General features: G+C 40.4%; 2 protein-coding genes across 3 annotated transcripts in view; one reads left to right on the top strand and one right to left on the bottom strand.

The window, feature by feature from the left end:
- Window positions 1-1,518, bottom strand: part of pole4 (polymerase (DNA-directed), epsilon 4, accessory subunit) — a 28,134-nt gene extending 26,616 nt beyond the window's left edge. For both annotated transcript variants that reach the window (XM_059991463.1, XM_059991462.1), the window contains exon 1: window positions 1,407-1,518. In XM_059991463.1, the coding sequence (XP_059847446.1) occupies window positions 1,407-1,411 (5 nt within the window). In that variant the 5' untranslated portion in view covers window positions 1,412-1,518. The remainder of the gene's footprint in view (window positions 1-1,406) is intronic.
- On the top strand, window positions 1,446-13,332 carry ndufa11 (NADH:ubiquinone oxidoreductase subunit A11). Its single transcript, XM_059991461.1, has 4 exons — window positions 1,446-1,632; window positions 6,045-6,137; window positions 7,313-7,435; window positions 13,157-13,332. The coding sequence occupies exons 1-4, from the start codon at window positions 1,461-1,463 to the stop codon at window positions 13,267-13,269; spliced, it is 501 nt and encodes a 166-aa protein (XP_059847444.1). The 5' UTR covers window positions 1,446-1,460; the 3' UTR covers window positions 13,270-13,332.
- The last annotated feature ends 1,762 nt before the right edge of the window (window positions 13,333-15,094 follow it).

Here is a 15,094-nt window from a genome sequence, read left to right as displayed (position 1 = left end):
TGGACTTTCAGAAAGCATTTGATGATCTACCATATTAGGAGATATTAAACTAAATTAGAAACCTCAGATTGGGGAACTCTTTACTGAATAGAAAATGGAGACTAGGAATGAACAGATCATTTTCAGGTTGGCAGCCTGTGATGGATCAGTGCCAAATTTTAACTCTTTATGATCTATAAGAATGGTCTGGATGCAATGATGAAGCCAATGATGCAAAGCTAGGTACCAGCATGAGTAATTAGGAGGAAAATGAATCCTTGGGAGAAACAAATTATGGGGCATAGGAGATGAAATACAATATGGAAATATGCCAAGTCATCCACTTTGATAGAAAAAATAGCAACATTTTTTCTTAAGTAAAGAAAGGGGGAAAGATTTCAATGTTCAGAAGTGCCCAGATAACCACACTAATCATTGCAAAGTAATGTGTTGGCTAGAGAAGGCAATTTGGAGAGCAAATGCTGTCTTTGCTATAAAAAGGATTTCAATATAACAGTAAAGACATTTCACCGAAATTATTTAAGGCTTGGCAACACTTTCTCAAATATGGTGTACAGGTTTATTTTTCCCAACCAAGGAATGACAAAATTGCAATTAAGGAACTGAAGCAAATGGTTCAACAAATTGATTTCTAGGATAGTACAATTTCAGACCCAACTCAGCCCACTTTATCCTGAGTACAAAAGACTGAAATGTACATTTTCCACAGGTTTTATGGAGCAACACCTTACCCTGTCTGGCTTGAGTGTGTATAACTGAGGATCAAACTTTCAAATTAAGGGCCAGTCACTCAGATCGGAGCTAAGATTTAATTTCAAAGAGAGGATGGCGAATCTTTGAAACTCTTTACAAGAGATGGCTCTGAGAGCCAAGTCACTAAGTACACCTAAAACAAATAGCGGAAAATTTTAGATGTCACGAAATCAAGGGATGTGGATCCGTGCAGAAAAATAAAGCCGAGGTAAAATAAGCATGGTCTTAATGAGTATCACAACAGGTGCGAAAGGCTTTTATTTCTTATCTGCCACACGCATTCCTGCGCACCACTATTTTGGAATTGACATTATCCCCAAATAAAGCCAGTGCGAGACACGACTGGCACACTGAGGTAGGCAACACAAGCAGCAGTCAAGACGATGCACACCTCACAAGACGCCGGAGGAACTCAGCTGGCCAGGCAGCATTTGTGGAGGGAAATGCTCAGTCGACGACTGGGGTCGAAACCCTTCACCTGGATCTCGACCCCAAACGTCGACTGACCGTTCGTTCCCACCCTCCCACAGAGCTCCTCCAGATCCCAGCAGCCGCAGTCCGCCTGTGTCTCATTATCCACAAAGTTTGCTTGTTATGAAACACTTATTTGAAAGACAAAGGGCATCTACCTTGTACTAAAACTTAACACTCACTTCATATATTAGTTCTGATCAACATCCTCTCGAAGCGCCAGGACGGCTCCGCGCATGCGCTCCACCCGACCTGATCTCGCGGAGGTACCGTGGTCTCGCGGTGTCTGGGTCGTTTCCCCAGTGACGGTGTCCTTGAAGGTGGCGGCGATGGGTTACTGGGACTCGGAGGATGGGGATGAGTGTCCGAGTAAAGCCTGGGAGACGACGCGGCTCGGGGCAGGCCTAGGTAGGTGTGGCTCTAACTCGGGGCACGTTGAACTTGGGGGCCGCCTGAGGAAAATCAATGGATAATCACACCGAATTGGGATGGAGGGCTGCAGCTTTGAACGACTGAAAAGTGCAGGACTGATGAGAATTTATTTTCCAGAACAAGTTATGGTCTGGAGTCCACTGATTTGAAAGGACGTAGTGAGACGATTCAGTAGTAACCTTCAAGGAAATGGGATAAATCGATAAAGAAAATTATTGCAGAGCCTTACGGAGAAGGCCATAGGACTTTGTAATGGGATTATACAGGGGTTCGCATTACCACCTTTTCTGCCCTAAAACAGTAAATGCTGGAAACATTCAGCAAGCCAGTCACCCTCTCAAACGTTTTTTTAAATTGCATTCTGTATTGTTGAGATCAGGATGAGCCCCTGTTCTGTCTGCCAGTAGTCATCCATAGCTCCTGGTTACAAGACATTTTCCACTTTCACACTCCAACCTGTCTGTACTCAACCGCTTCCATTACCAGGGTAAAGCTAAATGTAACTAGAGGAAAGACGCCTCGCTCTGCTTGGGTAGTTACAGCCAGACGGCCTGAACATCAAATACTCTAATTTCAGGATTTTCTAACCCCCCCCCCTTTCTCCCTCATCTTTCTGCTCTACCTAGTTCTTCCTATATAAGCCCCAAACTCTGCCTGATCACATTATTCTTTCCTGACCTGCAGTTACTTGATTTGCACATCACTCACACATCCCTCCCTCCACATTTCCTATGTGTTCACCCCGATTCCTTTATTTGGTTCCATGCTCCACTTTCCTATCAGATCTCCTCATTTGCAACCCACCTATTACTTGTCAGCTCATATTATACCCTTTCCCTTCACTTTCAGTCAAGATGAAGGGTGTTTGACCCAGAAGTATAAGCTGTCCATTTCTTTCCACCTGAGTGTGGCTTCATCTTGACAGTAGAGGAGGCCATAGATAGACATATTAGAATGAGAATGGGATGTGCCACACTGAGGTTGGAGGAACAGCACCTCATATACCGTCTGGGTAGCGTCCAACCTGATGGCATGAACATTGACTTCTCTAACTTCTGATAATGCCCTTCCTACCCCATCCCTGATTTATTTAATTCCTCCCTCCCCTTTTTTTTCTCTCTGCTCATCACTCTGCCTGTTCTCCATCTCCCTCTGGTGCTCCTCTCCCTCTTTCTTTCTTCCTAGGTCTCCCGTCCCATGATCCTTTCCCTTCTCCAGCTCTGTATCCCTTTTGCCAAACACCTTTCCAGCTCTTAGCTTCACCTGTCCCCTTCAGGTCTTCTATCATTTTGCATTTCCCCCTCCTACTTTCAAATCTCTTACTATCTTTTCTGTCAGTTAGTCCTGATGGTCTTGGCCCAAAACGTCGATAGTGCTTCTCCCTATAGATGCTGCCTGGCCTGCTGCATTCCACCAGCATTTTGTGTGTGTTGCTTGAATTTCCAGCACCTGCAGATTTCCTCGTGTTTGCCATCATCAGAGTTGACAGATATAATTCAACTGAAGGAACTAGGACATAAAGTGTTAACTATTTCTCTTTACACAGAAACTACCTTACTGTCTGAATGTTTCCAGCATTTACTGTTTTTATTGCAGATTTTCAGCACGTGTATTTGTTATTCTCATTTCCAATTCTGCCATTATACATCCTTTGCCACTTAAAAATTTCCCTTTTAACTATACCCAATTCTGATGAATGCTAATTGAGCTGATGTTTTTCCCCTCCATGAATGTTGCTTTCCAACATTTTGTATTTTTTTCTTTACCTGTTTTTTTAAACAAACAATTTTAGCTTTATTTTCCAAATAAGGATGTCATTTAGTATCTCTTGTGTATTGAGCATGCCTGAGCTTTTTCTGGGAAACAAATTCCTAGAGTAGGATGATTTTGTACTCATTTGACAGGTCCAAGTGTGATAGTGAACAAATCTGCTTTCTGGCATTGAATATAACCATGGTGTCTGTGTGTGTGTGTATATATAGTAACTTTTTTTCTAAACAGCCTACTGCGTGTCAGTTTTTGGCAGTTTTTTTTTGCACAATTCTGGAAGCAAAAATTTCCAGTGCAAAAAATCTTGGTTGGTAATCTAGTGTAGATAAGAAGGAACACAGTGTCTGCATGGTGCCATCTTCCAATAAAAGATGATAAATGAGGCTTATTTGCTTTCCAACTGGTCCTAAAAGATCCCATGGAACTAATTTGAAGAAAAGCAAGTCATTTATCTCTGCTACCCTATCAAATACTTATTTCACATTTTATGATTTTCAAAGCATTTGTACTACTTCTTTTGAACTGATTCTGTTTGAGCTGTTATTCCTCCTTCACTTATAATGGATGTCAACATTTCTTGCTGAGCATCCAATCCTGTAACATCTCCTTAACTTTCACCATCATCAGCTACCTGAGCTTCTTACTCTGGTATTATGACTGTTAAAAGGAATCTAACAAAGCTTCAGGGGTAGTTTCCTGCAATGAAGATGTTAATCTCTATTGGGCATGAGTCAATAGCTCCAAACTTCAGAATTTAAATCTTATTTGCAATCTCACTCGAAACATTCCGAAAGACTGAATCCCTGAGGTATAGGGCAAAGTAGGGTGCAGTGTGAGAAACTGAGTTTGCGGAGGAGGTGTTGAATCTTGTGGAAGCAATATCTCTGTCCAGAAATTGGATGGGGTAGTGGGGTCAGATTCAAGCCTTTGTTTTACCAGTGTCTGGCAGTGTACACAGTTTAACAGTTGTCATTTCGTACCAGTTTTAATTATAACCAGCTATACAAAAGGGATAAGATCTGTTGCCAACCAACACACACAAAATGCTGGAGAAACTCAGCAGGTCAGGTAGCATCTATGGAAAAGAGTATAGTCAATGTTTCATTAGCCCTGAATGAACTGAGAAATGGTGTGTGCTGGTTACAGAAAGCAAACACACTCCTATACTTTTGATTAGATGGCATGCATTCTATAGATTGTAGGAGACAGATTATCCAATGACATATTTTGCAAACTGACCCACAGTTACCTTGACCTATCATTTGCAAGGATGCTATTGCCTTTTCTCTTTCCATTGTCTCCATTGCATCTGTTCTCATGATGTGACATTCCATTCCAGGACGTACGAGATTCCCTCTTTTCTCAGAAAAAATGGTTTTCACTCCACTGGTATTAATGTAGCCTTCACCTGCATCTCCTCCACTTCCCACACATCAGCCAGCACCTGGTTTGAATTAACAGGTATAAGGATGCTCTTGTCCTCCCATACTACTCCACAGGCTTCCCCATTCAACACATTATTCATCATAACTTTTGGTATCTCCAACGGGATTCTACCACCAGCATTCCTTTCCCTCCATTGTCCTCTCGGCTTTACACAAGGATTGCTCTCTCTGCAGCTCCCTTGTCTGCTTGTCCCACCCCATCACTCCCTTCCAGGCACATATTTGCAAGCATATAAAGTGTTAGACCTGCTTCTGTACGTCCTTCCTCACCTAAACAGGTGAGGCAGTCCTTCACATGTGAATCCATTGACATTATTTATATTCCTGTACTCCTAGTGCAGCACACACTTTTGCTCCATGTGCTGCAACAGCCAGGATCTCCTGGTGGCCAGCCACTTTAATTTCACTTCCTATTCCCACACTGATGTCTTCATGGCCACCTCTTCTACTGTGTTGTGCCAGACTCAGATAGGAAGCCCAGCTCCTCTTATTTTGGCTTATTACTGTTCAACCCCAGGACATCAACATCAGTATTTCTAACATCCGGCAATGACTCCTGTCTGTTCTCACCCCTACTGTTTTCCTTTATCTTTCTGGCCCCTTTATCACTTCTCCTTCCCCTTCTCTGCACTCATGACCTGCCTATCACCATCATCTTCCACTCTCTGGTTCCCCACCTTCCCTGTGTATCATAGCCTACTTCCTCTCCTATCAGATTCCTTTAGCCCCCACCCCCACCTTCATGCCTTCCCCTTTATCTGGATTAACATATCATCTGCCAGTTTGCATTGCTCCCCCTCCCCTTACTCTTTTATTCTGGCTTCTGCCCATTCCTGATGAAGGGTCTCGGCCTGAAATGTCAACTGCCCTTTTCCCTCCATAGATGCTGCCTGACCTACTAAGTTCCCTCAGCATTTTGTGTGTGTTGATTCTCTAGGTTTTATTTTATCCTTGAAAGGATTCAGTGGGCAATTCAAATAGTTGTATCTGAAGGACAAATAAAACAAACCGTTGTTTGAATATTATCACGGACAAAGAGTGACATTTGAATTCTCTGGCATTTGGTGAACAACTTTAATTCAACTTTTTGAGAACTGCTCCAGTGGATTTGAAACTCCTATGCAGTCTTACAATAAAAAAAACTTTTGATTATTGCTTAATTTATTTTTATAGGTCTTGTTGGTTCTGCCTATCATATTGTTGCAATACCACCTAAAAATGCCATGGAAGCTGTGCAACGAGGAGTCAATGGGACCATGACAATGGGTAAGGGCATTTTGGACCTTCTATACACTAGTATTAGTTGTCAAGAAGAATATTTGCTCAGGTTGGAAATTCTTTCTCAAGAAACAACAATAATATATTACTTCTGTTTTGTATTTACTTTAGAGTTCTATGACCCTCGGGAAAGTGGTTCTGATGGTGGGCATGAATCTATGAGATACTGTTTCTTAAGGTGCTTGAATTCCAAGTGCATTGTGAACTCATGAGGGCATTATTATATTATAAAAGTCTAATTTTACTGTACCAAGGATTGTTTACCATGTGAAGTTAAACTGTTAAGATTTTAAAAGAAACTGTACTTGTAATATTGACTTGTAGTCCACTTGGAATGTGGACTATAAATTGCATGTGGCTGCTTGTTTCTGTAGATCGGTGTAAATTTTTATAGTGATACAGACATGATGAAGGTAAGGTTAGGTTTAAGCGCTGTTAATTACTTAGGCCAGTGAATTACTGATAAACATTAACAGGATATCAGGAAAATATCATAAGTAATTATGACATGAGAGCTAAGGAGATGAAGGCAGATGGTTCTACAGAAAGAGTTCAGTGGTTATGCACTGAAGAAGTTCAAAAACGGGTCAGGCAGAAATGTTTAATGGAAGAGATGTGAATCAAAATGTTAGAGAGAAATTGGATGCCATTAAGGACCACAATTGGAAGTTAAGGAGGAGATGTCACTTTTGTCAACTTTGATAGCCTAGTTAAATAATGTAGTATTAAACTATTGCATAAAAGTCTAGTTGAATGTTAATTAGTGTCAAATTTGGAGCAAGTTGCAAAAAAAGTATGAAGCCTATCAAGTGCTATTATTGAATTGCTTAGTAAACCAATAAAGATTTAAAAAGAATTATTAGGTTAAACCCTGAGGAAGATTTCCTTTGCAAAAAAATATAATCATCCATGATTATGGTAGGAGTAATCATAATGCAATTTTGCCCTGTACTCCCTTACACACGCTTCTATTTTCAAGGATGCAATTTAATTTGTGTAATCAGTGTGTTAAGAATCCAGCTCAATCTTCTTAATAGCCATCAATCTGGCTATTTTTCTGAAGTGCTGTTTAATGGAAAATTAGCCACCTAGTTAGTTCTCTTATTTTAAAGGCTCTTTATAGCAGAATGTAATAACTCCAAATCCATTTGCTTGCCTTTCAGCTGCACTTGGTGCAATTTTTGGAATAACAACCTGTCTAAGTGCACATTTTCGAGGAACCAATGATGATCCATTGAATTATTTCATTGGAGGTTGTGCTTCAGGAGTGATCCTTGGAGTACGAGGTGGGTCCAATCATACTTACATTCTTCTAGAATTTCCACTTTAGCAAAGCCCTTTTTGTTATTAATGCAAATTCTTTTAACCCCTCATTCACTCTAACAATTTTACTATTTTCAAGTAGCACTTTGTATCTTCTGTGAAAATAGACGCAAAGTATGTTTAATTTCTGCCATTTCCTTATTCTCTTTTATTTCTTTGAAAACCCATTTTAACTCTTGCTTTCCCCTTTATACATGTATGGAAGCTTTTCCAGTCTTTTATTTTGCTGGATTACTTGTATATTCTACTTTTCCTTCTCCATTTCTTAGTGATCCATTGCAGAAATTCAAAGTTCAAATTCAGCTTATTGTCATTCAGCCGTACACATGTATACTGTACTACCAAGCAAAACAATCCAGGTGCACAACATAGTACTTATAACTCACACAAATAACAAATAAATTAATATTTCCATAAATTAACTAATGAGGTGTCTATATCATATAAATTAAAAAGTTAATATTATTAAGCTACTGGCGCTTCATGCGTGATGAGACCTGGATGGTAGCCTGGGGGAAGAAGCTGTTTCTCATCCTACCATTTCTTGTCCTAATGCTACGGCACCTCCTGCCTGATGGCAGGGGGTCACAGAGATTGGTGAACAGATGGGAAGGATCATTGACAATGCTAAGGGTCCGTATACACAGTGCTCCTGATAAATATCTCTACTGGGTGGAAAAGAGACCCCGAAGACACTCTCAGCAGGCCTTGCATTCTTTGTAGGAACCTGTGGTCCGATGCCTTGGTGGTGTGAGTCCTGAGGCTCCTGTATCTGCTTCCTAATAGCAGCAATGAGAAGAAAGAAAGACCTAGGTGGTGTGAGTCTCTGGTGTTGGATGCTGATTTCCTGTGACGTTGTTCTGTGTCAATGTGCTCAACGGTGTGCAGGGCTTTACTGTGGTGAACTGATCTGTATGCACTACTTTTTATAGGATTTTCTGTTGTATTTGTTTTTCCATACCAGGCTGTGATCCAGCCAGTGAATATACTGTCCACCACATATCTATAGAAGTTAGTCAAAGTCATAGATATCACGCAAACTCTAAGGAAATGCAGACACTGCTGTGTTTTCTTTGTAATTGCACTTGCATGCTGGGCCCAGGACAGGTACTCTGAAATAATGACACCTCCCCCCTCCACCTCTGATTCCTCCAATGAGGACTAGCTGATGGACCTCTGGTTGTCTCTTCTTGAAGTCAATATACTGCTCCTTAGTCCTGCTGACTATGAGTAAGTTGTTGAGGCGCCACTCAGTTAGAGTTTCAATCTAAAGTGGGTTGATTTGTCACCACCTTTGATTTGGCCAATGACAGTGGTGTCGTTAGCAAATTTAAATATGATATTACAGCTGTGTCTAGCCACACAGTCATAAGTGTAATGTGAACAGAGCAGAGGGCTAAGTACACGCCTTGGGCTGAGCGAAGAGCCAATGATATGAGATCTGTTGTGCCGGTAGGCAAATTGGAGTGGATCTAAGTTGCTTCTCAAGCAGGAGATGATATTCATCACCAACCTCTCAAAACACTTCATCACTGTGCTTGTGAGTGCAGCTGGGTGATATTCATTGAGATAGGTTATCATGTTCTTCTTGGGCACCAGTGTAATTGAAGCCTGCTTAAAGCAGGTGGGTACCTTAGACTGCTTAAGTGAGAAGTTAAGAGATCTCAGTGAACACTCCAGCCAGTTGATCAGCTTTAGTATTCGGCCAGGTACCCTATCTGGGCCAGATGCCCTCCATGGGTTCACCCTCCTGAAGGATACGCTCACATCAGCCTCAGAGACTGAAATTACAGAATCATCAGGGACTGTAGGAATTCATAATGGTACCTTCATATTTTGATGGTTAAAGCGAGCATAAAAGGCATTGAGCTCATCTGGAAGCAAAGCCTGTTCAAGTTTAAATGTCATTCAATCATACACAAATATCCATGAATACAGCTAAATAAAACAGCATTGCACTGTGGCCAAGGTGCAAAACACAGTACCAACAGTCATACAAAAACGGGCAACACCACAGCTTGAGGCTTAGTCCTTGCTACAACTGAGGCCACACAGCTCCCCATTGTCTGCCAATTACTCGGTGAATCAGACTTGCAGCATTCCACATCAATGTTCAAAAGGTCCTGCTGTTACAAGAAAAGCAACTAAGCTGACCACTCACTGTTAGACTGCCCATCTCCTTCAACACTTCTCTGTTGCAGACAGCAGCGTCGTCCAGCTATGTTACTTGATATCACTTTGTAAAAGGTGATAGCATTCGAGCCCTGTCACAGCTGTTATGCATCCTTCATTGATCTGGAATTACCACTTTGCCCGTTAGGTAGCTTTCCAGAGATAGCGCTAGTGATGCTTCTATATCAACATGAACTGACTGGCATTTCTGTCGAGAAGTCCAGGATCAGGTTACAGAGAGAGCTGTTAGGAAATAGTGAGCACAATTTATCCACCAGCTTCTGAAGGATGATGATATTAAAAGCTGAACTGAAGTCAATAAACAGCATCTTGGCATATGAGGCACCATTTTCCAGGTGGGACAGGACAGAGTGGAGAGCAGGGGCTATGGCATCATCAGTGGATCTAGTTAAGTAATAAGTAAATTGGAAAGAATAGCAGCAAAATGGGATTTAATGCAATCCATAACCAGCCACTCAAAGCACTTCATTATGATTGAGGCCAGTGCCATTGGATGTAGTCATTGAGGCAGGTTATTGTGTTGGGATGATGATGGCCGCATTGCAGTCTGCGGGGAGAGTGGACTGCAGAGTCTCTCAGCACCTGACTAGGTATGTTATCAGACCCCACAGCTTTATGTGGGTCGACCTTGGGTAGAGTCTTCCTCACATCAGCTGTGGCCAGAGTGCCTTCTCCTTGGGGAAGGTGGAGTGGAAGGTAGATTTGTAGTCTGTTATGGTTTGAATGCCTGCCACATTTGCCTGTCCTGAGGCTAACAGATCTTTTTTGCTACATTGTAGATTATTTCCCTTGAGGTAATAGTGTTTTCAACATCTCTTGTAGTTTAGCTGATGCTAATTTTTCTTATTGAAGGGTTTTGGCCCGAAATGTCGAGTGTACTTTTTTCCATAGATGTCTCCTGGCCTGCTGAGTTCCTCCACCATTTTGTGTGTGTTGCTCAGATTTCCAGCATCTGTAAATTTTCTCTGGTTTCTATTTTTTGTTGTTAAGTTTTTGTGTCTAGAAGTAGTATATATTTGTTGTAAACTATTGATTTTTTAAAATATTGCTTGTTTATTTTTTTTGTCATCCCAAATAATCATAAGCAGCATAGCTCATATCATTGTGGTTTCCATTGTTTAGCTTTAAAATCCTAGTTTCAACAAAGCCAAGTTTATTGTCATATGCATAAGCACAGGTACAGTGATAAACTTGCAGCCATATCATGGGCACATAGCATCATATACCCAGCATTCACAAGAAAAACATAAGTATACACAATTTTTACAGGAAAGAACAGAGCAGAAAAAAAGTGATCAGGTTTTCTATAATTAGGGATGGGTTGGTTTAAGAATTGAATGGTTGAGGGAAAGTTGCTATTCTTGAACCGGCTGCTGTGGGATTTCAGACTTCTGTATCTCCTGCCGGATGGAATTTGCATGACATGACCCAGATAGTGGGGATCTTTGACAGATGTTGCCTTTGTGTAGGTATTAATGGTGGGGAGGGCTGTACCCATGAGATATTGGGCTGAGTTCACTGCTTTATGCAATTTCTTGCATTTCTGCACCTTTGAATTGCTGTATTAGACCATGATGCAACCAGTCAAGATATTTCAACAGAACATCTGTAGAAGTTTGTTAGCGTTCGGTGACACACTGAATCTCTGTCAACCTTCTAAGAAAATAAAGAACTAATGTGAGTGAAGTCACTTTAAATCTATCAGAGTATGCTTATTCTTCCCTTGAAACCTCTCAATGACAAGATTATTTACTAACTCTTTCTCATTGCAAAATAACCTAATCTCTCATTGTCTCAACACGTTGATGTTAAAACAAAATCTCATATACTCCTTGACCTTATTGCAATATAGTTTGTCCTGCATATATACAAAGTTTCTGATTATTTTTTGGTATTACCTTTGTTAAGTTGCTCCTGATTTTGTTTTATAGTTTGTATTACATTTCCAGATCTCTTTGGAGGCCAGAAACACCATCCATTGATACTTCATTGTCTCATGTTTCTTAGCTCCATGTGAACTGATTCTATGTCTTTTTGTAACTTGTATTTTTTTTCTCTTTTGCATTTATCCTATCCACTATTATCAGGAATACTTCTCCATATTTTCTATTTGACCTATGTCTTGTAAAAGTTAAATATCCCGAAGCAATTATGTAATTCAAAATCTTCGCCACTTGTGACCATGTTTCTTCCCAAAGTAGCACAAACATAATGGTAATTGTTCAAGCAATGAACCCATGAACACTACTTCTCTGCTTTTTGCTCTCTTTATGCACTAATTTAATTTGTATATGTTTCTTACTGTAATTTATAGTATTTTTTGTGTATTGCACTGTATTGCTGCTGCAAAACAACAAGTTTGACATTTGTCAGTGATGATAAACACGATCATAAATCTTAACCTTAATTCTAATGTGATTCTGTTGATGTTGTGCACTGAAAGAATCACTATCTATTTAGTGATATGGTTAGGAGTAGGCCCTTCTGGGCCTTCAAGCCACACCACCCCAGCAATTCCACAATCCAATTAACCCTAACATTATCACTGGACAACTTGCAATGACCATTTAATCTACCTAGTATGTATATAGACTGTGGGAGAACCCACACATTTCACTGGGAGGATGTACAGGAACTCCTTACAGAACAGTGCCAGAATTGAATTCCAGAATGCCCCGAACTGTAATAGTGTCATGATAACCATTACGCTACATGGCGCCATGCTTTCTAGTAGATATGACATTAAACCATAGCTTCCAGCTCAGTGTTGAAAAAGAGCCAAAAGTTTTTGCTGGTGCCTTAGCCAGTTTTAAGAAAAAACACAAGTTCTGTTCTTGTGTTCTCATTTTTACTTTTTAATCAACATTTCCAAAATGCATAATCAATGCAATTGGAAACATGCTGGGTGCATATTAGTTGAGATATTTCCTAATTTGCATTAATGACTGTTCTTCAAATATAATTGATTTTGTTGGCCATTGGAATCTGAAGTTTTTAAAAACTGCTGCATAAAGGCATGTTTTTAAACAGTGTTCAGTGACTGACCAGTGGGTCTGCTGTTTCTACTGCTAACCACTAGAGAGCACCAGAAGCTTTTCTAAAAGTATTAAAGCTTAAATGTGACAGCTTATTTGTGTTTTTCTTGCGAACTAAAATAGTAAAATTTAAAACTTATTTCAATATCCCAGTTTTTTTATATGTTTAGTGCACATTGAAGCAATTGCCTCGTTTATTCTGAATTCTTGGATCTGCAAGTTTCTTGTTTGTGCTGCTGTCTATATTTTGCATGTATACAGTTTGGTGTCATGTAATCTCATAATAGACATTTAATCCTGTATATCAGTGCTGCTACCTAAAGACATGAAAGAATGATGTCCCTAATACCCTCCTTCTGTGCTATGACTATTCTGTGAATCAGTAATATTATTTCTAGTAAGGGAATGGATTGGTGTAGTTTCTATAATGTACTTTGTCTTTTCTTCCCCTCACAGCTCACAGCTACTCGACTGGTACCTTGGCCTGTCTGTCTCTGGGTGCTATTGCAGCACTCACAAAGATGGGCAAAATGGAAGGCTGGCGTTTATCCGGACCTCCCAAACTTTGAAAACAGCTGAAGCTTTGCAAACTTGTAATATATTTCTTGTCCATTAAAAGAATGTAAATTCTGCTTCAGTATCACTTCATGTTGGTAATACATATTTTATCTAAATCATGATGGATTTAAAGCAGAGTCCTAGTAATTATATGAAAATGACTTTGTTCCTATTCTTGGGCCCTTTCGATTTTCCTCTTGAGTTGTGACCTGATTGTACAGTCGGCCCTCCTTATCCACGAGGAATTGGTTTCGGGACCTCCCACGGATACCAAGAAATGCAGATGTTCAAGTCCCTTATATAAAATGGCATAGTATTTGAATATAACCTATGTATGTCCTACCATATACTTAAAATCATCTCTAGATTACTTATAATACCTAATACAATGTAAATGCTATGTAAATAGTTGTTATACTGTAATGTTTAGGGAATATTGACAAGAAAAAACCTGTACATGTTCCTCTCGTTCACAATACAAGCAGCGAACGAACGAGACGCCGATTCTCCCATGGTCTTTACGTTCTTGAGGCTGTAGCGCTTTACATGGCCAGCCAGCCATCCCTTACTAGCCTTAAACACTTTTTTCTCACTCTCATCTACCCTGTCACAGTAGTGCTCATGGAGACTGAGAGCTTTTCACATATAATTTGGCCATCGACAGGCATATGTTTCTGTGACATGTCCTCTAGCCACACACTTAATGCTTTCTCAGTCTTCGCAAGCACTTTATCATGAACCAGAGAGACCATTTTTGATGTTGTAGGGGCAGCACTAAACCTTCCACGAATTGCAGCTTCTTTCTGCTTTATTGTGCGAATGCTTAATTTGTTCTTATCAACCTTACGGCCCTGTTCGGAAAGTTACATGCCACTTTTCAAAAGATCTAATATTTCTACTTTCTCAGTGAGAGATAGCACTTTATGCTCCCTCTTAGCCTTTGAGGAATTGCTTTGACCACGTAATTGCTTTTTAGGAGCCATTTCTCACAGGCGCAAAGTAGTGAACGAATGAGATGCGAGGCAAACAATGCTCGAGCAATGAGTGCTGGAAGAGCACTTCTGGGTTTTCTTGCTTTGCGATTGGTTGAACTTGCGTATGCGGAACTTGTGGATAAGGAGGGCCGACTGTATGTTATTTCAATCCTCTAGGACGGAATGCATTTCTCATTTTTCAGTTTCCATTTTCTCAGACGTTATCTATTTTGCTGAATGCAAGCATGGAAATCAAGGCCATTCTTGTTCTTTACTAGGAATTATTTTTAAGATGTCTGCATACAATTTCCCCTTCCTTAATTATCAAGATCTCTGGAGACCAGTTTTGTGATCAGTTTTGACAGACAGACATATTTTATTGATCCCAAGGGAAATTGGGTTTTGTTACAGCTGCACCAACCAAGAATAGTGAAGAAATGTAGCAATATAAAAACCATAAATGATTAAATAATAATAAGTTAATCATACCAAGTGGAAATAAGTCCAGGACCAGCCTATTGGCTCAGAGTGTCTGACACTCCGAAGGAGGAGTTGTAAAGTTTGATGGCCACAGGTAGGAATGACTTCCTATGACGCTCAGTGTTACTATGGAGTGGATGGGAGTCATTGTCCAAGATGGCAGCATCCTTTTTTCAGCCACCACCGTCAGAGTCCAGTTCCACCCCCACAGCATCACTGGCCTTACAAATGAGTTTGTTGATTCTGTTGGTGTCTGCTACGCTCAGCCTGCTGCCCCAGCATACAACAGCAAACATGATAGCACTGGCCACCACAGCCTCATAGAACATCCTCAGCATCTTCTGACAGATGTTAAAGGACCTCAGTCTCCTCAGGAAATAGA

The sequence above is a fragment of the Hypanus sabinus genome, chromosome 16 (assembly GCF_030144855.1).
Source record: "Hypanus sabinus isolate sHypSab1 chromosome 16, sHypSab1.hap1, whole genome shotgun sequence".
Classification (NCBI taxonomy): domain Eukaryota; kingdom Metazoa; phylum Chordata; class Chondrichthyes; order Myliobatiformes; family Dasyatidae; genus Hypanus; species Hypanus sabinus.
This window is presented reverse-complemented; position numbering and strand designations above follow the sequence as displayed.